We start from the raw sequence: 22771 nt of genomic DNA on the forward strand, positions 1-22771 counted from the left end.
GGTGAGTCTTGTCAGATAGCATGCGCTGTAATGGTGAGCATACTGGTCAACTCAGATCTATTTGTCTATCGTTTATAAGCTTGAAGATCTTCCTGTATCTGAAACTTCCTTCTGCAGCCACTCTCTCCAACCAGCATCTTTAAGAATATGTCTAACTCTCGCCTCAAGCCACTCCGTATTTCCCCAGAATCCCCACGATGCTTGGAAGCGACACCAATCAACAAGGGCGCACTCCCAATGCCGAACAAGAGTATCCCAATCATAGTCCAAGGGCTCTTTATCAGAAGGTTGGCGGCTCAACAATGTCTCATGGTAGAGATACAATAAAGCCTTTTCACCCCGGTCCATGTCCATTTCTTCAGGAAGGGATGGACAGTCGGTTAGCATATCGAGAGGGACAGAGCATGTGAATAACTTGGCCAAATCGCAGACTCCCAGTCCGAGGCCGACGTATTGAAAGTCGAAGAAGCAGACATCATCTCCCGACTCCGTAGTGAAGAGATTCTCAGACTTGACATCGCCATGAATCAACGTCTCGAAAGGCCGACCGGTTGGTGTGAGGAAGTCAGCTACCACTTCGGCAGTAGACTTACCCGATCCTTGAAAAGGCGCGCAAAATGCATCTGACCACTCGGAGTATGTATCGCCAGCAAGAGACTTGTACTCTGTACGTCGAGTCGCGAGATAAGTGTATCCTCCGTTCAACCACAACTTGCTTCCTCCAGGTTGACCCGCATTTCGTCTTTTGTACTCATCCAGAGGAGGGAGGAGATACTCGTCTAATTTTGCGGGGAGAAATTTCCAAGAGTTGCTGTGAAACCTGGCAAGCCATTCTAGAGCAGATTCAGCTTGTCGGGGATTCAGAACAGATCGCTTCCCTCCTTCTACAGGAAATTTGACTCTCAAATCGGTAAGAATCGTAGCAGTGAGGCCCCGTAATTCTCCATCTTCATGTTTTGATTTCCAGCTTGAGGTCAGACAGTGAGCTACTGCGACGTCGTCATCCAATTGAGGAGCAACATGTTCGTAAAAATACTGCTCAACGTCGTAACTCAATATCTTCCGCAGATGGCCTTCATCTGTGGGACCAGGCGGCGGCGATATAAGCTTTAGGATCAAGAAGAACGTATTGTTCGACTCGGCTGCATGCAGGTACTTGCGCACTCTGCCAGCTGTTTCAGCGTCCTTTGGTTTTGCGGTGAGTGCGCAGATATGGCCGTATCCTGCCCACAGTGACTGAATCTCTTGGAATGATGTGATCTTCAAGCCTATAGGCTCTAAGAGAACCTCGGCGGCACGTCGGGAGCTTGTGTCTGCCATTTTGAGTTTGAAGTGAGGTTATCACGAAGTTAGAGTTAATCAGCTACTCTACGTCATTGAAGCTCAGCTCATCGGCTCGGATTATCATCTCGGAGTGGGGCGACTGAACCTGGAGGCCTCGGTTCGATGGCAATGGTACGTGAAGTTGCAGTTGAGGCGAATCCTCTGCAAAAGGATTGCAATCGTAAAAACACCTACTCAATCGAGCGATATACACGAGGGGGGATTACCATAGCCTCGGTGATCCATGTTCTGATACAGAGGATGCCTAGCGAAATGATAGGGCTGAATAGCGACAACCCGCCAAGATCCCGCAAAGGCATGGCGGTGAATATCGGGGAATAGGTAATTGATTGACGTAGGCTATGCACACCAGCGATTCATAAGGTCCCTATATCCCCTTTCTGAATGGATAGCAGACAGCCACGTCGACAAACTTGGTCAGACCAAGCTGGCTATCACAGATGCGGGCTACCTCAATTCCATCATTTGAGGATCAATTACCCCTTTGATACCACGCCTCTTTTGAAATACCATAACGGGATGGTAGTGGCTGCGGAAAACAAGCATAAACTGCCACCAAACAAGCTTGTTAGACGAGATGATTCACTCGCTTACCCCTGTTCCCCAGGGCTGAGTTGTAAGCAAGGGTTGCCAGTGGCGTTGCAGGGGAATGCCACTGATTATTGGACGACATGGTTCCTGAGGTTGAATTGGGTTGAGGATAAATATTCAGCTCATTTCCCGACTTTCAGTAGACTTAATTCTCTCAGCCAGACCTACAAACACCATTATGCGGTCTTCGATTACCATCGGTCTTCTCGCTGTCGCGCCGTACATGGCTGATGCGGCAAAGAGTACCACCAAATACTCTACTGAAACAGTCTTCTTACCTCAGAGAAAAACTGGGAGTGCAACAAATATTTACGCCTCCCTTATTACGGAGACTGGATCAAAGACTGAATATCTCCTTGCTTGCCAGACAAACTTCGGCACTTCATACTCTTGCGATGGAGACTTTCACGGTATTACCGTGACTTACGAAGAGTCGAGCATGAATCTTGCTGTCAGCTCAACAACATATGACTGCTCCCTGGGCTCAGGCTCAGCAGTCTGCGCAACCATTACCGCTACTCAGACTGAGTCCGTGCAGTCGCGAACGATTCCTTCGTCGGAGAGTGAACGCTGGATGACGCCTATCACTTTTGTTGATCTTAATAAGAGGAAGACCACGAGTGCCAAATCAACAGCTTCTAAAGCAACAGAGACAGCGAGCAACAAGCTTTGCAAGAGGAAGACTCCCCATGGAAGTTCGGACTCTGGAGACAGTGGAAGTAGCGGAAGTAGTGGAAGCAGTGGTGATGACAGCAGTGGTTCCAGCAGCGGGTCCAAGAGCGGTTCTGGATCTGCAGCCGATGATGATGACGATAGTGGCAGTTCATCCGCGAGCCCTACGAAGAAGAAGAACAATGACGACGATGGGTGTTCGGCGGGATCTATCACTTCTTGGAGCTGGGGAGTTGTGGCAGTTGGGTTGGGTGGTTTCCTTGGTGTAAACATGGCATAAGATGTGCTAATGCGCTCTATTCATTACTTCACTTGAACATATTTCTGGAAATAACATATTCACTGCATTACCGCGGGACTTTTGAACGAGGTGCCTGGATTGGATTACACTAGTAGGCCATGCTGTGTCTAGCGCATACGCGCCACTCAACAGTCTTTCTTGGATAAAGAGACGCTAGATTGATCGGATACATCTCATGTAGATCATATCAAATTCGCTGTCCAAGCCTTTAGCCCAGATGCTCACCGATCAACGCTCACAATCTATTCAATACCGATTTCTCAATGACTAACATAAGGCTCACGCTACATAACAGCACAACAACCGATCTGTGTAAACGTCCGTCTCGGTGTCGGCAGCGGCGGCGGCCCTCTCGCCGGAACCCCAAACTGGGCAATACGCACCGGATACCCGGGATTTCTCCTCAAAAAGTCCAGCGGATCATACATCGGCTTCGTCACCATCGCCAACACCTCCTCATAGTAATTCAAAAGCGGCACGAACTGTTTCGTGTGCGTGAAGCAGCGTTTCTTGCACCTAGCAGCCGGATACGCGTCAACATTGCACTTTGTTTGTACCCCGTTTCGCGTCCGTTTGCTGAACCAGAACTTTTGGTTATACCTCCAGAAGTCAATGACATGCACCTGGAAGTTATATAGATCGTATGCTGCGAGGCTTTCGTACGTCCAGCGTGGTTGCCAGGGACTTTCGGGGCCTTCAGCCGTGGGACCGTAGGGATGGGGAACTGTAGAGGCGAGGCTTAGATCGATAAGTATGCCGTCGATGTACTGATCTGGTTTCAAGTCGCGAATGACGATTCCCAGGAAATGAAGCTTGTGCAGATCTTTGAGCATCCTGGCGAAGTACTTCACCGCTACCATCTGGTCATACATATCCCGTTGCTTCGAGTCATGGTACGGAGTCATTTCGACCCAGTCTTTGACAATACCGTAGAGTAGCCCGGGCGGAAATCCGTTTAACTTTTGGGCACCTGCAGCAGCGAGTTTTCTTCTAATCTGTCTTGCCGTGAGAGCAACCCATCCATAGACTTTGACAGCGATGGACTCGGCTTTCTGCTCCTTCAGTCTACCGAAAGCTCGACACTCATTCTCAAACGGTGAGAAATACCAGTCAAATCCGTCACAGCAGCTCCATGATCCCTTGTGGCCGTAGATGTCTCTGGTGTTGATATCCTCTTGAGGAGTGGTGAACTGCGCGCTATTAGAATGATGTATTGAGGGAGTATGACGACTTACGAATTTTATGGCGTAGAGATGGCGGCCGATCCGTGCCTTCACGACGACGCCGTGGGCAGAGTCGACGTCGAGGGCTTTGAGGAATATGGCGTTAGGATCCATTAGATTGCCATCGAAGGGATGGAGCTTTGGCCCCATGTCTTTGGGTAGCCAGGGCTTCTGCTTCACCCAGTTCTTCGCCATGGCTTATGGCATAGAGGTCAGTGAAAGCTGGTTTACTAGCGTGTTGGACGCCGTGAAGGTGAAGGTATTGAGCATAGCAAGGGGATTTGCAGGGGAATTTTGAGCTTCGTGTTGTGGAGGGCATTCAGCTGTAATTTATCCGAGTATCAAGGTTTAAAGAAGGTTCTTCTATCTGAGCGAGCGATTTGGAAGATTCATGATAAGGCAAAGACCTTTATAACAATTATTGCGATATACTAAAGACAAAATCCAGGTTTCAAGTGCAGCGACATTGATGATATCTTCCCAAGCGATTGCAAGAATAATAATTTCGTATATTCTATAGCTCAGAGCTTTTGAGACCGGCCTCAAGATGCACTGCTCGACGATCGCGCTCGTGGTGCCGTGCGAACTTAAGCTCAAACCGTCAAGCTAATTTATAAGGCCACCAAGCACATCCACACGTTGTGACATAAAGTTCTCTATCAAGCTCAGATGGGGACACATGTCCACAAATATGGATCGTCCTAGGAGTCGGGAACTGCACTTAGCTTCATTGATAGGGCTGATATCACCTGTCTAGAACACTATGCAAAACTTCAATTGGCTGTCACTCCCTCGAAAAAGTCTGCAATGACGCAAGCAATGGCTGCGCCGCTCAGCAGGCACGTGCCATCAAACGCGACAAAAGATAAGCAAAGTATCTTACTCAAGCGTCATCCTTTAACTTCACCTTACTGACTCATTCACAAATCTCAAGCAACTTAAAATGTCAGACGCCGTATACTCAACACCAGAGTGGTATCTCAAAGCCCAGGATCAAGATGTGAGCAGCGACATAGGCCGCCTGACAATTTATCATCTCGGTTTCAAGCAGGCAGCAGAGGGGAAATTAATATTCCCGTCGATTGACTTCTCGACGCAACCTCAAGCTATACTCGATGTTGGGACTGCGGATGGTCTCTGGATGCGTGAGGTTCAGTCTTTAGTTGCTAAACCAGCTCAAGGTGAACATACCTTCATTGGCACTGATATCAATACGTCCTTCTTCCCAAATACAACTACGCAAGGTATCAGCTATGTAAAACAAGATATCAAGGATCCTCCACCGGAACTATGGCACGAGTCTTTTGATCTCATCAACATGCGCATGATTCTCATCGCCGCTGGTTCCAGCTCAGCTCAACGCGCCGTGGTGAATGAGCACATCAAACTTCTCAAACCAGGTGGATGGATGCAAATCGGCGACTGCGACCGTATCTGTCCAACTACTGAGACTGAGAACCCGAGATATCACGATATGTTTGCGTGTATCAGGGCAGTTTGCCAAGCCTCGGGCCTAGATCCTCTCGAAGCGCCAAAGATGAAGTCTTGGTTGGTTGAAGCTGGATTGGAAGACGTACACGAGATGACTGCTATGAGGGCGGTCGGTAAGAGAAATACGGATGAGGAGTTGGGGAGATTGGGGGTTGGAGCGGATTTGATCATCGCAAAGGGGTTTGCGGCGGGTGCTAAGGGTGAGTCTGGATACGATCTGAGGGGTCACAACTAATCGTGATAGGCTTGATTCCTTCTTTGAGGCCGTTGCCGGATGAGACGCTGGACAGCCTTGTGCAAGATCTAGAGACAGAGCTGAAGGACATAGGGGCTTACTTTCCCATGCGTTTTATTTGGGGCCGAAAACCATTGTAAAAATGGATTCGACCAAGTGGTTGCTGTTGAAGGCTGTTGATATGGATAACGGAACTTGTTATTTTTGTCAGATCTTTCGTTATTGTCAAGTGGTGGTGTCTGTCTTGGCTAGTCGATATTCAGACCCCTTAGAAGAAACAGCACAATAATAAGAACGAATTAGTCCGGTCATTACAATACACAGCAGTCTTGGTCATCCAGTAAGCTAACCTGGAGGGAGGGCCGAAGTGTTGCACGCGGCGAACTCTTCGTAAAAAGTGAAATCTTGGCTCAGTTACTTTCTAAGGCGAAAAGTCATCGAAATCCTACACAATTCTATTGGGTCTGGGCTTTGGTTCCGTGAGTCATGTCACCTCAATCATGAACTCTCCAACCTTAACCAGGTGATCGGAACCAAACACCGATACGCTAGGGCAAAAAGACCCACATCCATACCGACATTTCAGCACTGTCAGTCAAATTTAGTGCATGATGCTCAGGCATATGGAAGCCCCCGAAACCTTCTAACGCCAACCTAACAGTGGACCCACGTGGGGACTCTAACTTATCAGCAAGATTTTTTTTTCATTCACGATAGCTTCAAGTTCCGGGCTTAGACCTATTTCAAGATAGCGTCCCGCCACCCACTTTAATATTTTTCTCCTTCTCTTATCTTTTCTTTCTCCCCGGATTCCACTCCCTGTTTTACTCCACGATCTTTAATTACTGCAGACTGGGTTAAGATGAGCACCCTCGCGCTGCCGTCGAGCAGCTTACCGCCTTTGTTCACGCTCTCTCAACGCTCCGAGGCAGATATTTTCAACGCGCTGCATTACTTGGCGGCTATTTACTGTCCTTTATCGTTTCCTTTTTCGAAGGAGTTGGGGGATGTGAAGCATGCTTTTGCCGAGGTGGATTCGGGATATACCTCTGGGAACGAAGATGACGAGGCGGAACTGACACCTGCGACTATTCGGGCGGACGTCCATGAGAAATCCTTTTCTGAGCGCTGGTTGACGGGTTTTATCTCGCGCGTTGAAGGTTTGGAGATTTTTTCATCGGAGGAAGAGAGTCAGCGGGCGCTGGACCAGGCGGCGTATATTTTTGAGTCACTTTTCGCCAGTGCCTTGGATGAAGATGACCAGAACTCTCCGTTTTTAAGGGAATTTTCGTTTGAGGGCAATGTCCCCGGGGCGGAGACGAAGCAAATTTCTGTTCAACTGAACGATGGACTCGCTGGGACGAATGATACAGACTTTGAAGACGTTGGACTTCAAAGTTGGGGTGCCTCGATCGTCTTTTCGGATCTCATGTGTACAGATCCACAAAGATTCGGTCTGACAAACCTTGATGCTGCCGAGCATAATCGCATTGTCGAGCTTGGTGCAGGCACCGGGCTCGTAAGCCTCGTCCTTGGAAAACTCATTCCTGCACTCGGCATCAACGACTCCAAAATCATCGCGACAGACTACCACCCAGCCGTTCTCTCAAATCTCGAGTCCAATATATCCATCAACTACCCTTCCCCCTCTCCCGTACAAGCATCGCCCCTCGACTGGGCCGATTTCTCCAATACCGCCCCCTTCGACATCCCTGCAAACATGCTTTTCGCCACAGACGTAGTATACGCTCCCGAGCACGCACGCTGGCTACGTGATTGCGCAACACGCCTTCTTGCAGATGATGGTGTTTTCTGGTTATTGGTTACGATACGACCGAATGGGAAGTTTGCGGGGATTGGGGATACTGTTGAAGCTGCTTTTGCGGAGAGAGATAGACTGCGGGGGAAGGATGGAAGGAGGTTGGATATTTTGGAGAGGCAGACGTTGGATAAGAGGAGTGGTGTTGGGAGGGGTGATGAGAGTCATTATGAGCTTTTTAGAATTGGTTGGGCATGACGTAGAGTTACGTATTTGTTTTCAGCGACACTGCATAAAGAAGGATAGACTTGGGATACAACTAGATACAAAGCACGATAGATATGAGAATACACTTAGACGCTTAGACTATGTCGAGAGACAGGCCTAGAAGACTCAAAACCTTGCAGATCAGAGCTTTCCCAATGATGAGGCATAAATCCTCATAGGACTTGGACAAGAACCCATAGATCTACCGAGAGTTGAGGCTAAGAGCTCCATACAAAGGCATAGAAGCAGTTCCTGTCAAAACAGCCCTGACCATTGAAGCGTCACTCAACTAAGAATAGATTGCATCCAGCTTCCTCATCAAGAATCATTCCCCAACCTGGTCATGAGAATAGTACGACAACCTGCAATATCCTCTCAACAATGACGTCCTCCGCATCTTATCCCGCCCAACTAACACCCATGCCCCAAAGCCATCCTCGATCACACCCCTTCACCCCGCGACAATTACTCCCAAACCACAGAGGTCGACAATCCTTACACTCCAGATTTGAATCCCCCTCCCTATGAACCTTACAATCCGGTTCCGCAACCCTCATAAACTCATGGAGATGATGATCAGGCCCTTCCTCCCTCCCAACACCACAATCACAAACCAAGACTTCAGCGTCCTTTACAGAGTCCTCCACAGCCTGCTCATCGTTGACGTAGACGTAGGCCAAGACGAGTTTCATAGAATCACAATCATAGTCTCGGTGAAGAACAGCGTTATCGAAGATCTTGCAGTTGATGCAGAATGTTTCGCGGCCCTGGTGGAGATTGTCCAGTTCGGCTTTCCCAGCGGCGCCTCTGCCGACCTGAGGATGACGTTGGAGGAATTCATGGATGTTTTTTGACGGGCTCTCGGAGACAGTCTCCTGAGAGGCCATGGTATGAGCGTGCAGTATACGGATTTCGAGATTGAGAATTTATGTCAAGTTTTGGCGCTCTGAGAAAAATTTAACTGCTAAATGTCGACTTGAGGCTGATGAGCTGAGGATAAAGCGCCACCAACAACAAATCACAACGCAAGTACACGTGTCGGGAAATCTATGGTCCAGATTATCCGTTCCTATAGTGTCTAAGCGCGGAAACCCTTGTTCAAAATAAGAACCTATAAAGTAAATAAGGAAACAGTCTTGTTTATCATAAAGCACTTCTTATTTGCAGGTCTTAGAACCTTGATTTATATATAACTTAAACTATTACATTAGCTATTACGGGTTGACACATGAGGTATTCTTTAGGATCCCGTGCCTTGGAACTCAGTAGGCGCGCCAAAAGCAGAGGCTTACTTGTTTAAAATGCAAGCGCCGTGATGCACTATTTCATGGTGTCTTAAAGGTGTAATGCGTTCTTAGGCTTCATTGTTTCAAAAGATGGAACGAGACGAGACGTTCTCGGCAACTGGTTATCATTCTTCATAGTATATGGCTGCTAAGTACCGTCACACTGATGCTATTCCTGCCAAAGCCACATCTTCCTCAATGTACACTCGCCAAGGTCATCACCCAGCACATCGCACAGAATCACAAGCACCTACATACTCACAACCAAGTCCTTCATAACTCCAAGACCGACCTTTCTCACTCAGATACGCTCGAACCAAGCCTGAACCATGCCCGACACTCCTGGAAGTCCATACCCATCCGCATCCATAAATACCTTATCCCCACTCCCAAAAACTCTCCACGCAAGAACCTCAAGCCCCTGCTCCTTCAGACCCTCAAACTCAGGAACCGTGTATCCAAAGACAGGAATCTCGGCGAGACTCGGACCAGTGCGGGTCGTGGTTTCCTTTGTGATCTTGCCTCCAAAGCGGTCAGGCATCTTGACCATTTCCTCGGCGGTGATGACGACGACTTCGATATCGCCGGGCTTTCTGAGGCGTGATTGTGCCATGGGGATGAGGTTGTAGGTGTTGAGGACAGGGTCGTGCTTCATGACGCGTATGGTGATGGATTCGTTGGTGGATGTTGCGGCGGTGCCGATGGCGTAGCGGAGAAAGGAGCGAAGATAGATTGGGTTGGGCTTGGGGGAGCTGGAGGTAGTGGTTGAGATGTTGGAAGGCTCAGGGGCGGTGTGATCAGTCTCGGTCTGAAGAAGGGGGTGAGGCATGATGGTGATATGAATTGTTTACAACTGTTGTGACGAAGAGTGTTTGGTTTGCTGTGATGGTAGATGCTGAATTGTTTCTGAGATGGAGACGTTGGAGGTAGATGAAAGGTTTGAGTTGAGGTTGGGTTCTACGAGTGAGCTTGGTTTCTTATGAAGGGAAATACTAGAGTGAATAGTAGAGTCAGAGTGTTCACTGTTCAGGTGTCGAGACACTGCGAGAAGAGGTTTCTGCCACTGTCATTGTGTTCGCGTCTGAGCGCTATGAACATGTATAACAAAAGGGAATGCCCTCAATACCACTGAGAAAACAGACAAGGGCCTTGGCAACAACTGAATCATTCTCAGCTGCATACTAACACTGGCACTTCATCTCATCGCCAGCTTCACCTCCTGTCCATCCCCAATATACGTATCACACCACCTCCCAATCCTCTCAAACATATCAAACCAATACCTCTGCTGCTCAATCCCATGCCCCTCTCCGGGAAACTTGACAAACTCACACTTCAACCCCCACTGCCTCAACGCCCTCCTAAACCCCTCCGCCTGTGAAAACGGACATCGCTCATCTTTATCACCATGAAGAATCAGCATGGGCGGGATAACCATCTTCCCTGTTTCTTGCGTATGTTTTACTGCACTGGAAACTTCCCAGAGCGCACTGCCTTGTCGATTTCTTGTATCGTCGCGGTTGAGAGTCCAGATCGTATCGCCACCCGCAAGTTCGATTTCATACGTTGATCCGAGATCAGCTGTAAGCGCAAGACTTTCAATATCGCAGACACCTGCTCCGGCGATAGCTGCGTTGAAGCGCCACCCAAGACCATGGAGACCATTACGCACACTACACAGATACGTCAAGAGACCACCTTGACTCCATCCCCCGACAATAAGCTTCTTTGGATCTGCAAAGCCCTTCTTGATAGCGTTATCAGTGATAGCCACCACATCAGCGTAGTCATACTTCCCCTGCCCTCCCATACTGTACGAAGCAAACTTTTCTCCGCGACCGCTTGAGCCGCGATACTGAGGGAGGAGAATGCCGTAGCCTTTTGACAGGATGTATGGAGCCCAGTTGAAACATGTCGTATCGAAGGTATCGGTGTCGCGAGATGTTGGGCCCCCGTGGATGAGGACGAATGTTGGGAGGGGCTCAGCTGGGGTCTTGTTGGAGTTTGCTTTGGAAGTTGGGGTGAGGTAGAGACCGTCGAGTTCGACTTCATCGTCGGTGGAACGACAGGTGAGAACTGTGCATGAACCGAGGGATCTGTCTGTAAGTGGCTTTCCGTGGTTGGAAATCTTGATCTTCTCTTTGCCTTTCTCGATAACGAAGATGTCATAAGGGGTTCCAACATCTGACAAGCTTGCTGCAAGAGTCGAAGTCCCAGTCTCTTGGCCGATGAAAATATCATATACCCAGAACTCCTTCTCCTCATCGAACAGATCGTCGCCTCCTACTTCGCTGATCACATCAACGAGCCTAACCTGACGGTTCACAAGGACTTTGTCACCAACGACATGAAGACCTCCGGCATCATCATCGACACCACATGCAACCTTTGCGAAGTCCCCAGTGTCGGCCTTGGGATCAGTTTTGTAGACAGCTCTTCCTCCAGAATCTTTATCAGCAGGCACACCTGTGATGAAATAAACCTGTCCATCTGGCGCCCAGATAAGATCATACGGTTCGTTCATGATCTTACAGAGCTCTGTGACCTCGCCAGTCTCGACATCAACTGTTGAGATAGTCGTGCCCGTCAACATCGCCTCTTCGATATGAGGGTTCTCTGTACTCATAAAAGCAATCTTCTTGCCATCGGGACTCCAACAAAACTCGCCAACGTGAGTCTCACCGCCAACGAGAACCTTTGTCTCATGAGATTCAACATCAACAAGCCTTAATCTTGCAAAATCCCATTTCTCGCCCCAGACTTCAGGATCAGGATCGTCTTTCTCACTCTTTTCCTTCTCCTCCTCAGATTTCTCATCCGGTGAAACATACGCAATAGTCTTGCCATCAGGCGAAAACAAAAAGCTCTCAATATCCTCCCCATTCTCAACATCGGTTATAGGTATCGCGTCACCACCATCCATCCTGAGCATGTAAATCGCCGAAGATTCACCAACCTTGGCACGATCTGACAGAAAAGCAATTCTATTTCCATCAGGATGCCATTTTGGCTCAGTGTCGTTGAAGAGACCGGACGTTAGTTGGCGAGAAGAGTTTGGTTCGGTGGATGATGCGATCCAGAGTGTTGAGAGGGCGGTCTTGCCTTTGCGGTGGCCACCGATGAGACTGGTGGAGTATAAGATTTGTCGGCCATTAGGGGAGAATTTGATGACTTTGGGGACTTGGAGATCGCAGAGGGTTTGGGCGAAGGCTTTGTCGAAGCCTGGAGTCGTGGATTGGTTCATGATTGCGGGAGAGTGAATTGTGTGCTGAGAGCACAGTGAGGGGTTGTTTTGGGGGACGGACTCAAGCTTGGAGACGCTGTGTTCTGAGGCGAGAACTATTGGAAGGCCACGAGATTATGATCTTAAATAGGAAGTGTTCAGTGTGTGATCCGATGTTCGATTGAAAGAATCAATTCTCATTACATCATGAACTCGGCTTCATTGGCTTTCTGATGTCTAGTGAGAAATAACGTTGACTCACTGATCGACTCACTGGAGTAAGCGTAGGTCAATCATCCGATTGGTTAGCGCGTACAATGACGGGATATCCACAGCGGCTCACTGACTGAACCGCTAAAACCATCGCGATGGAGAGATCAGATGTAGTTGAAGGACTCCGCTGCATCAGCCCTACAGACACGGTATGCGACTCATTATGCTAACTTATTCCGACTACATGCACTATCGCAATGCCTACTCAATTGGGGTGGACTGAGTCATGATGCAGCTTACCTGCAGTAAGATGAATCTCAAGGGTCGGATCATTTTGAAATGCTGTACTAGGGCAATCACCAGTCTTCTCGATCTGTAGCCGAAAACAACTAACTTGAGGTTTGGTCTTACGTGAAAAGAGTTGGAAGTTTGAGAGGCAATAAAGGCAGTGCTATAGCAGATAACACAGGATCGACGCAGAGTTGACGCAGAGGCGATGGCGAATTGGCTATGCCAGGTGGCACAGCACAGCCTTGTTGTCCCCAAGAGGCCTCACAATTGCATTCCATTCAGCTCCATAACCAGGCTATCCATGAGATCCATCATCCCGCCTCTTACATCTTGGCAACGAAAAAAATGGAAAAAGTCTGGTTCAAGCTCCGCCAAACCGATTATCCCCCTTCCCCAGAGGACGCCATCCTCCATGGCGACGGCGACGATTCCACTGCCCCTCTCTGTCTAGGCCACTTCATCTCCAACCTCAAAGCCCTCGACTTCCCTCTCAACCATGGTTCAATCCTCCCCTTTCCTCCACTCATGCGCCCCTTTTGCAGCAGCATCCTAAACTTCACATGGGACGATACCAGATTAAAGTCTCCGGGCACAAATCTCGCTGCGGGCGCGCCGATACTTGCAGCTGCAGGCGTCACAGCCAAAGCGAGTCTGCAGTTTGCGTTTATGAAGACTGTAGAGAGCCATGAGGAGTATGATCGGTTGGATACGTATATAGTACAGCCTACGAAGGGGTATATTAGGGATTGTCTGGAGCAAGATGAGCTCAAAGCGCATGTTAAGGGAAAGGTCTCGTGGTCGGTGTTTATGATCACAGGCATCAAAGTCGCCCGTGCGGGGAAACGGGAAGCACAGGAGGAGACCAACATTGCAGCTGACATTGGTCCAGAACTGTACGTTCTCCATGAAGAACCCATGAAAGTAAGCTCTGATTAAAGCTGACGATATTCAGGGACCTTCCGCTAGTTGCTACAATGAGAGCTACAGCCACTAACAAACGCATCGCCTCCCAGAGAGTCTCTGGAGAGCACCCTGGAGATTTCATCTGGGCTATCCGCCTCGCCAAGATCCACAAAGGCTTACTAGCAAAGGACTGGTCTGTGGGTCCGTACACTAAGAGGGCTACCTTTGCAGCTGGGGATGAGAGTGAGCTAAATATTGCGAGTGTGTTGCACGACGAAGGGTTGGAGGGCTTCACAATCGTGGAGGATGATAAGCTTGATGAGGTTCTTGTTCTAGGTGAAAATGCGGGTAACTAGGCTTATTCTCGATGTAAGTCTCTACTGTTATATAATTCGAACGCTTCTCTAGTTTGCCCTCTCCATAGCTTGTGATATAACTTCTCTCACACGATGTCTATCTGCTTCCCGACTGACGCCATGCCTCAAAGGCAACAACTCAAGCGGTGATATGTATCTCAGACTGCCTGCTGGCTTCGACATGGCGCTGAAGATCGCAAGCATGCCAGGCAATTTGCCGACATCTTGTGCTCTAAAGATGGACTCTTTGTTATCCTTCTGTCGTGCAAAGTCCACTATCCTCGCAGCAAGCCCTGCAGCTACAGCTGTAGCCACTGTTCACAATCAGTACATATGATATCTCGAGAAGACAGCGCTCTTACTTGACGTTCCGCTCATGCGCTCATTCCTCCTTTGATCCGGATGCTGAAAACCCTCGCCCAGGATCGCAAAGTTTTGTGTATCAGCACGCGGTTCCGGATTAAAGCTTGAGCCTTGATTGCCAGTATTGGTAGAGTAAATGCACATGGTGCTGAGATTATGTCGTGCTGGGAAAGCGACTGTGTTTGTGTTTTGCCAGTTTGATGCTGCAGCTATCACCAGAACACCAGCAGCTTTGGCTCTCGTCACGGCGTCGTCGAGTTCCTTGGAGTAGTTACGGAAACCAGCTGAGATACTGATGATGTCAACTGAGCGTGGTGGCTCGATAGCCCAGTGAATAGCCTTAAAGATGTCAGCGTAAGCAGCTAGATTGAGTATGGTAGTAACAAACTCTCGCCATTCGAAGGGGTCCTTCAATCTCATCGGCATGGTCCCGTTCAAAACCTCTTGCGATGTATAGCCTAGCCTCCTCATACATTCCCTGAATAATCCCAGCACAGCAAGTACCGTGCCACGAGTCGTTTGTAGGAGCGCCAGTAAAGTCTTTATACTCAGCTCGGTAACGACTTCTTTCCCTGTCATGGAGGCCAGAGTCAATGATGGCGATCTTTACTCGCTCATAGCGGTCATTTCTGTCACCTCGCATAGCTCTGATCAGGTCGTCTACTTCGTCGAGCCAATCGCCCGCCGTACGTTCGTTTTCGCTTTCAACGTAAGTTGTCTGTCGAAAACTTCTGTGGGATACTTACCTCTTGATGAATGTTGCTCTTAGGTTTCGGGACTTGATCCCTCGTCGAGTGAGTTCCTCCCAGCTCATCTGGGAGACAATGGACTTGCCGCTCTCGTCATAATCGCTTATCCATATGCCAAGATCCCGAAGGGACTTCAGTAGGCCTCTTTGAGATATCTGTTGCACTCTGTTCCTGACTGTCACTGTGTCAGCTTTGAGGTGCATAGATTGAATGTGGTAGGGAAGTACATGCAGTTGACACAAACACCATCAGCGTATCCCTCTCGCGACACAATTGCCCTGTATCTCTGCTCTCCATCTTCCTTTGTTGCTACCAAGGTACATCTAATCTTTGCTCGTGTGTCATCCTCGGCAGGAATCGGAGGCTCCCTCCAACTTTCAGCCTGGGTACTTTGACGGTAATCAGGATGAAGCAACCGAGAATCCACGATTTGTTCGTTTTCCAAAGGTCCATGAATGAACAGCTCTCGCATTCTGTCTTGAGCAACTTTCAGGTACGCGGCGAACAAATCTGCCTCTATCATCGGTAAAACAGTCAGTTCTCCGAGACAGCGTGGCATTGTTAGAGTGACTGACCTTCACGTAGATCGAAGTAAAAGTCAACATTGTCCTCAGTTCCCTGCTTCCCTGGGGCAATAGCTTGAGGCAATGCTATATTCTTCAGAGTGATAACAAGCCTACCGAGAGGGTTGGTTACGTGACATATTCGCGTATCTAAGTGAACTATAGCGTGCTTGTTAGTAGCAGCACCAACACCAATCCGCCTATAGCAGTGAGACTAACCTCGCACTTCCCAGGCGTCCTCGCCCGAGGGAGACCCTTTTGAAACAATACAGAAGTAGGACTGAGGCATCAAACCTGTCAAAACACCTTTACCTGCGTCCTCCCCGGTATAGGGAGATTGTAATACGCCAAAGTGTTTTAGCCCGACACGTGAGGGCCTTGGAAGTAAGGTTGTGGTATTGGACGAGTGAAGAGTTACTTTCACTATTTTGGCAGAAGGAAATCCCCAGCCACTTATACAAGTCAGCTTCCAAGAGAAGTTAAAGGTATCTTACGGTATCAACTTACTTCCGTATCATCTCCACCGTTCCGGACCCGACTGTCAAGCCAAGAACACGCTTCGTAGATAATCCCCGAGAACGAATGTTCTCTGATACGGTTTCAATCTCTCTGTAATCTATGAGAACTTAGCCCAACAGCTAACAGGCTCGAGGGATCGGCGTTACATATGGGTGATACTTCCGACAATCTCACAATGACCAGCGTTTGTGGTTCCGGCTTCACTGCCAGAATAAACCATTTGCGCAGCCCATTAAGATGTAGCTCCTCTGTGAGAAGGCTCTTCCCTTTGATGACTTGTTGTAAAATCAGCTTCTATCCTCAGAAAGTTTTATGCTTGGGTCACTCACGCTTGTAGGTCAAGTGGTCGGCATGCGGTTCGCCTACACAGCAGCACCGATACTTGAGGACTTTTGGTTTCTCTATCGCAATATCTTGGAAGCAAGCCTTAGGGCAGATAACTACTTCGCCGGGAAACGAATCGGACCCGGGATTTCTCATTACAGTCATCTCGCTGAGTGTGAAAGTTGCCTGGTCATCGATAGGCGACGCAGGTAGGAAAATCCGGTCCGAGACATTGAGAATTTCGTCTGTCAGTTCATCAAAGACCTTCTTCGCATCTCCATGCTCTGATTCGATTGGATGTAGGGCGTTCATGATTGGACGTTCTGGGATGTCAGAGGTTTCCCAAGAGGCATGCTACATGATCACAATGAAGGATAATCAGGCTGACACGAGGGAAACGGGCTCGTTAGTGGCAGTGCTTATGCGGCTGAGTCTGGCGGTCACGTTAGGCAGCGACACAGCCCATGTTTCAGGCCATCCTCGGGTTGCTCACCCGAGCCTTATTCTAGTACCGAAGCGCGTATGGTATTGGCTTTTTTGGCGGAATAGTATTGAACCTGGCTTTCTCTTCCTTTCCATTCGCCCTGAACAAAATAACACTCCCTGATAGCGTACAACAATGCTGTGAATAGCCTAGAATGAGACCTGGTTCTAGGTGGTCAAAATGCATGGCCCCTCGTCACTGAACAGCAAGATGCCGGCCTACAAAGTCTGTGATTACCTGCATGTCATTGCATATGATGATTGGCAGCAGCCCCGCTGGTCAGACCACATACCCCCTCATTATGCATGCAATATGCACGCTCATCACACAATCGTGAGGCCCTCCACCTTGTACCCCATTTATCCAGATCCATAGACCAAGCTCAAATTGAGATGGATATAAGCTTTAAAGATGGAAATGATGCTTTCGAGTTCAATAGGGGATTTGCCAGTGATATGCCAAGTATATCTCGAGGGAATCCAATGATTACGCTCTCATGGCCCATCCTCATGAATTCTTGAGCGATTACCTGCATACCACTCACCCTGTGTTGCACTCGTCTTACTCTGGCAAGCACTGCGACTGCGACATGGGGGTTGAAACTCCTTAGTCACACGCTTAGCATGATGATTTGCGTACAGAGTAAGCAGCGCCGTTCTAATGATAAGAATGGCAGACCAGTAACTCTTCATCCTCCTTGTGCAGCCTAACAACGCCAGTCGAGAATCCGATATCATACTACCGATTCTGAATCAGTGAATCAACGGAAAATGGCGAGCCGTCACGTCTTCACCCAACGACTCAAGTCCGGGGTCATATTCTCGGCCCCCGGCAACTTGTTGTCTATGCCCGAGGGAGGCTGGGGTGACGATACACCAATAAAACGACGGAAAAAACCCCAGAGAAAATCCAAAAACCTTGGCCTCGATCACTTTTCTCACTGGGTAGCGAAAGTGGCGCCTTATGACGAATCATACGATACTGTCGAAAGCTTCATGTCGGGTGAAAATACCCGAGGCATTGGGAATGAATACAGGCCCTACTCAGTATCACCATACCCCGAGCCTGAAGTGGAAATTGCGTCGGCGACAACATCTGAGATGACACTATGTCTGCCGATGCTCAGTGTTTCTTTGACAGCGACTGTGGATGGTACAGTCTCTCATACAGAGCTGGTGCAGAAGTTTCACAATCCTTCTGATATTATCATCGAATCTGCGAAGCACGTGTTCCCCCTGTACGATGGAGCTGTCATCACATCCTTCGAATGCACCATGGGCGACGAGCGCCGCATCAGGGGTGTCGTCAAGCCCAAGGTGCAAGCCCGAAAGGAATTTGAAGAAGCAGTCCGCGATAAAGTGGCAGCTCCCGCTCTGTTGGAACAGCACACACCTGAGATCTTTGAGACATCTCTGGGGAACATTCCCGCAGATACAACTGTGGAGATCAAGATCATGTACGTTCAAGAGCTCAAGATCGTCATGATGGAGTCAGAAGCGACAGAAGGTATAGCTCTTACGATTCCGATGTCTATCGCTCCACGCTATAGTAAAACGCCAATTGAGTGGGAGCCTGCATCGAAGGTACCAGAGGAGAAGCTTGATATATGGATCAAGGTCGTGGATAATGGAAAGGTCAACCATAGAGGTTGTGATGAGGAGTCAGGTCACCTCCTTCAATTCGAGGGTTCTAAACCTGTCGAGTACTCCAACTTTCTGGAAAAGGATGCATCATCTAAGACCTACTATGTTTGGCATCATGTATCTGAGCCAGCCATTCTCAGAAAGGACTTTGTGTTTGTCATTCAAATGAAAGAAGACCACCATATCAAGTCCAGAGCCATCGCCCGTCCTGCTGACGACAATGGTTTCGCCGCCGTGACGGTAAACATCCGGCCCAACGATCTCTTCCGGAACGCCATCATTCCACAATCATTCACTGGAGAGATTTTGTTTCTTCTTGATCAGTCTGGATCTATGGAATGGTCAAACGGCTCACCAGACTATGGCAGACGTCACACTGGATCACGCAAGATTGATGTGATGCGGGAGGCAATGCTGCTAGCTCTTTCAGGCATACCGTCAACATGTGTCTTCAATGTTATTTCCTGGGGCTCGGCAACAATGGGTCTTTGGGAGACCTCGCGGCCTCACACACAGGAAAACATTAGAGAAGCCAAGGGTTACGTGTCTCAGGTAGAGGCTGACATGGGCGGGACGGATCTCCTTCGGGCGTTGGAATCCGTGGTGAAGCGACGAGTGCAGGACAGAGGATCAACGCAAATCATCATTCTCACAGATGGCGAACTGGAGCCGGAAGAGTCTATAGAGTTCATCTGGAAGAAACGTCAGCTGTTTGGAGATAGCATTCGGTTCTTTGCCCTAGGCATTGGAGACGAAGTATCTCATCGTCTCGTTGAGAGTATCGCGGAGTGTGGTGGTGGCTACAGTGATGTAGTCCATACTACGCAGACACCGAGATGGCATGATCGATTGAATCGGTTGCTGAAGTCAGCGCTGGAGCCAAACAGCTGGAGCTGTGATATTGATCTCGGCAGTCAGTTCGAGCGGAAGGACCTTACCGATTTCAAGCTCAGAGATGAAAATGCCTTGGAGAGTGGAAAGACATCTTACATCCAAGCCCCCTTTCCAATCTCGTCTCTGCATCCTTTCAGCTTCGCCTCCATCTCTTTCTTGATCGATCTTCGTCACGGTGGGGAGCTGCCCAAGACTGTGACTATAAGCACAACAACAGCTGGTGCAAAGAAGAAGACTTACGAACTACCCATCGAGACTTCATCAGGCAGCGATGGCATAATCCACCAATTAGTGGCCAAATCGGTTCTTCTGGATCTTCAGGATCAGATCAAACGCGGGACAGCTGAGACGAAGATTGCTCAAGAAAATGGAGAGAATATTGGCACCATGTACTCCATCACCAGCAAGTGGACAAGCTTCGTGGCTATCTCGGAAAACCAGCCTACCCAGACTGTTGAAGAGCAAAAGATGAATCACTACAAGGCGCTTTTTGATGAGATAGACATTGACGAGCTTCTCAACAACTTCAGTGAAGACGAGTATTCATCTTCGGGCTCTTCCAGTATCATCAGCTATGATGCCTGTCAAAGCGCCCGAAGGAATAGTATGGGGTTACCATCAACATACAGCTACCCTACTATTCCAGGAAATCCTTTGACGACGGGCCGAGTCCTCCAGTCCGCGAGTGGTTATGCACATCCCATAATGCAAAGTATGAGCCATCCTCAGCCCGCTCCCGATCCAAACGCAGATCTTTCTCGTGATCCGGCCCTCATTCACTCCGGGAAAAGCCCCGCCTACCCTCAGAGTCTTAGCAAAGAGGCCACGGAGGCAAACCACCAGCCAGAGCAGGATTCGCAAGCCTCTGAGGAACCTGATTGGTCTTATTTGCTGAGTGATGGGAACGATCTTGGGGGCAGTAGGTTCGGCAGACCACCCCCAATACCAGCTCCCACCCCTAGGGCTGCACCAGACCGGTCACCGGCTGGGATGAGTTTACCACCTCGATTTATGGAGGGTAGTCGAGGTGAACATCGTGAGGTTAGGCAATGTTCTTTGGAGGATGATGATGAGCCCGAAGCTCCTCATCCAGTGGGAGCTCCTGTTACACAGCACGTGGGCGATCCAGTACAGAAAGAACTCCAAAGATCTGGGGATTTAATTGCAGCTCGGAGTCTAAGAGCCCGTTCGAAGGAGGTGCCTGGGCCGAGACCTTGGGAGGACCAGGACTCTAGTGAGTCCCAAGCTCGGGAGAACAGTGTTAGTGACGATGTCGGCTTACCAACAATAGAGCGCGTTCATGGAGACGGCTACCCAGAATTGATTGGCGCGGACTTCCTTCTTTATCCTAATGACTCTGATTGGCGAGACGCAGAGAAGTCGGCGCGTGCGCGAGCGGATACTGAAGACGACGGCTTGTCGGACTCATCATCACGTTTGGAAGGACACGCCCGAAAAGATCCTCCTTTCCCTAGCTTTCGGCGATTTGACGAGTTTCTTGACGAGTTTCCTTCAGAGGACGCTTCAGATGATGGCGAGACTTTTGTTTTTAAGCTGCCGGATGCTGCTGAAAACACTTCACCTTGTCGACCCCACGTTGAGCCTTCCACCTCGAGGCCATACTCTCCGTCGCAGGCAACACCAATACTCATCGGACACGTTCCACCTAGCAAGCCTATCGCTACTGGTGAGAGCCTCTGTGAAAAGGTCCATCAATTCAAGGAATCTGCCCAAGCAGGGGTTGCTCATGAGCCTATGGTCTCACCTAACGCCAATCGAGGAATCGCCATACCGGCAGCTGTTATAAAACCGGAAGAACCACAGGTATCTGATGGCAGTTTCAAGTCAAGATTGCGAGGTCGTTTTGATAGGTCATCGAGCACCGGGTCTAGTGATCCTGGGGAATTCGTTTTTGGAAAGACATCGAAAAAGTCAACAATTAAGGAACGCACGTCCGTGCCAGCGGGTACGTCAGACAGCATCGTGCAGCATAGCGTGTCTGGCCCACCATCATCTATGCCACAAGACTCTGCAATTTTCGAGCTTTCGGACCCTGATGCACCTGGGACACATAGCGATAGAAGTCTCAGCACATTGTCTGAGCTTGCGGAGTATTCATCGGCTAGTCGGGCACCTTGGGCAGAGCAAGAGGTTGTACTTGGTGGTCCTAAATACCCTACTTACAGAGCTCATCCCATTCCCAGGCCCGAAAATTATCAACACGGTGGCTCGAGAGCTTCGGACGGCGACGGGAAGGATAATGGGGCAATGAGCGCCACGTACATTCCGGCGGACAGTGTGAATGGTCTTGAGCCTCCTCCCGTGAATTCATACTCAAAGTCTTCTCTTGTACATGGACTCCCATGCACTCCTTTCTTTTCTCTCGACAGACGTCATAGTCCAGAAGGTAATACACAAACTCTGGGCCTTATGAGGACGCTTCCATCTCGAATAAAGGTCTATGGCCCTCTGGACTGGCAGTTTGCGATGGAGTGTCAAGACGGTCAGGGTCTCTTTGACCTTGGCGAGGAGAGGCCATCTCTACACCTGCACTTTTGTATTGAGACTGCCACGAAGATCGGTCCTCAGATTTCTGAGCTTCTACATAACTCATCAACTGCAGCAGAAGAGAGCGATGATATATTTGCCCGACTGCTTGACACGTTGATGATGATCGAGTGTTATAAGACGCACCGAGCGCAGGAGGAAGATACGTGGGATCTAATGATGGAGAGGGCGTGGGACGCGGTGATATTGGTTCTTGGACTCTCAGATGAGGAAGAAACACTGGAGGAACTGGCGGGTCGATTGAGGGGAGCTATGATGCATGCGCATTATGTTGCAGCAACGGGAGTCAAGGACTCGGAGAAGGATGAGGATACAACGGGCACTACGAGATGTCCAGCCTGTGATGTGATTTGGCGAACAACAAGACAATTCTTTTGTCCGTTTGATCACGAATCTGACGGCGTTGATGAGTTTTCGAGATGGGCTGATTTTTGGAGACATCAGATGAACGAGGGACATGTCGTTTGTGCTCAGGGGGTCATTTACGAGTGAAAAGAAAGGTACATAGG

The 22771-nt window shown here is 49.2% G+C and overlaps 11 protein-coding genes across 11 annotated transcripts; 5 read left to right on the top strand and 6 right to left on the bottom strand.

Annotated features, from left to right (window-relative positions):
* Positions 1 to 72: 72 nt before the first annotated feature.
* Positions 73 to 1320, bottom strand: FPRO_05688 (uncharacterized protein; the record flags this gene model as incomplete). The annotated part of the gene is made up of 1 exon (XM_031229480.1): positions 73 to 1320. One exon carries the CDS (start codon positions 1318 to 1320, stop codon positions 73 to 75), a length of 1248 nt encoding a protein of 415 aa, XP_031079713.1.
* Positions 1321 to 2113: 793 nt separating this feature from the next.
* FPRO_05687 (uncharacterized protein) lies at positions 2114 to 2887 on the top strand (the record flags this gene model as incomplete). Its single annotated transcript, XM_031229481.1, has 1 exon — positions 2114 to 2887. The coding sequence occupies one exon, from the start codon at positions 2114 to 2116 to the stop codon at positions 2885 to 2887; it is 774 nt and encodes a 257-aa protein (XP_031079714.1).
* A 305-nt stretch (positions 2888 to 3192) lies between these two features.
* Positions 3193 to 4326, bottom strand: FPRO_05686 (uncharacterized protein; the record flags this gene model as incomplete). Its single annotated transcript, XM_031229482.1, has 2 exons — positions 3193 to 4098; positions 4144 to 4326. The coding sequence occupies 2 exons, from the start codon at positions 4324 to 4326 to the stop codon at positions 3193 to 3195; spliced, it is 1089 nt and encodes a 362-aa protein (XP_031079715.1).
* A 748-nt stretch (positions 4327 to 5074) lies between these two features.
* Positions 5075 to 5997, top strand: FPRO_05685 (uncharacterized protein; the record flags this gene model as incomplete). The annotated part of the gene is made up of 2 exons (XM_031229485.1): positions 5075 to 5822; positions 5867 to 5997. The coding sequence occupies 2 exons, from the start codon at positions 5075 to 5077 to the stop codon at positions 5995 to 5997; spliced, it is 879 nt and encodes a 292-aa protein (XP_031079716.1).
* A 722-nt stretch (positions 5998 to 6719) lies between these two features.
* On the top strand, positions 6720 to 7874 carry FPRO_05684 (related to SAM-dependent methyltransferases; the record flags this gene model as incomplete). Its single annotated transcript, XM_031229486.1, has 1 exon — positions 6720 to 7874. One exon carries the CDS (start codon positions 6720 to 6722, stop codon positions 7872 to 7874), a length of 1155 nt encoding a protein of 384 aa, XP_031079717.1.
* Positions 7875 to 8281: 407 nt separating this feature from the next.
* On the bottom strand, positions 8282 to 8770 carry FPRO_05683 (uncharacterized protein; the record flags this gene model as incomplete). The annotated part of the gene is made up of 1 exon (XM_031229487.1): positions 8282 to 8770. The coding sequence occupies one exon, from the start codon at positions 8768 to 8770 to the stop codon at positions 8282 to 8284; it is 489 nt and encodes a 162-aa protein (XP_031079718.1).
* A 700-nt stretch (positions 8771 to 9470) lies between these two features.
* On the bottom strand, positions 9471 to 9998 carry FPRO_05682 (uncharacterized protein; the record flags this gene model as incomplete). Its single annotated transcript, XM_031229488.1, has 1 exon — positions 9471 to 9998. The coding sequence occupies one exon, from the start codon at positions 9996 to 9998 to the stop codon at positions 9471 to 9473; it is 528 nt and encodes a 175-aa protein (XP_031079719.1).
* A 366-nt stretch (positions 9999 to 10364) lies between these two features.
* Positions 10365 to 12413, bottom strand: FPRO_05681 (uncharacterized protein; the record flags this gene model as incomplete). Its single annotated transcript, XM_031229489.1, has 1 exon — positions 10365 to 12413. One exon carries the CDS (start codon positions 12411 to 12413, stop codon positions 10365 to 10367), a length of 2049 nt encoding a protein of 682 aa, XP_031079720.1.
* An 828-nt stretch (positions 12414 to 13241) lies between these two features.
* On the top strand, positions 13242 to 14155 carry FPRO_05680 (uncharacterized protein; the record flags this gene model as incomplete). Its single annotated transcript, XM_031229490.1, has 2 exons — positions 13242 to 13789; positions 13849 to 14155. The coding sequence occupies 2 exons, from the start codon at positions 13242 to 13244 to the stop codon at positions 14153 to 14155; spliced, it is 855 nt and encodes a 284-aa protein (XP_031079721.1).
* Positions 14156 to 14203: 48 nt separating this feature from the next.
* FPRO_05679 (uncharacterized protein) lies at positions 14204 to 16985 on the bottom strand (the record flags this gene model as incomplete). Its single annotated transcript, XM_031229491.1, has 10 exons — positions 14204 to 14469; positions 14518 to 14857; positions 14907 to 15219; positions 15265 to 15438; positions 15495 to 15783; positions 15843 to 15989; positions 16050 to 16282; positions 16338 to 16446; positions 16496 to 16624; positions 16679 to 16985. The coding sequence occupies 10 exons, from the start codon at positions 16983 to 16985 to the stop codon at positions 14204 to 14206; spliced, it is 2307 nt and encodes a 768-aa protein (XP_031079722.1).
* A 942-nt stretch (positions 16986 to 17927) lies between these two features.
* FPRO_05678 (uncharacterized protein) lies at positions 17928 to 22754 on the top strand (the record flags this gene model as incomplete). Its single annotated transcript, XM_031229492.1, has 1 exon — positions 17928 to 22754. The coding sequence occupies one exon, from the start codon at positions 17928 to 17930 to the stop codon at positions 22752 to 22754; it is 4827 nt and encodes a 1608-aa protein (XP_031079723.1).
* Positions 22755 to 22771: the final 17 nt, after the last annotated feature.

Source organism: Fusarium proliferatum, assembly GCF_900067095.1.
Source record: "Fusarium proliferatum ET1 genome assembly, contig: FPRO_scaffold003, whole genome shotgun sequence".
Lineage (NCBI taxonomy): Eukaryota > Fungi > Ascomycota > Sordariomycetes > Hypocreales > Nectriaceae > Fusarium > Fusarium proliferatum.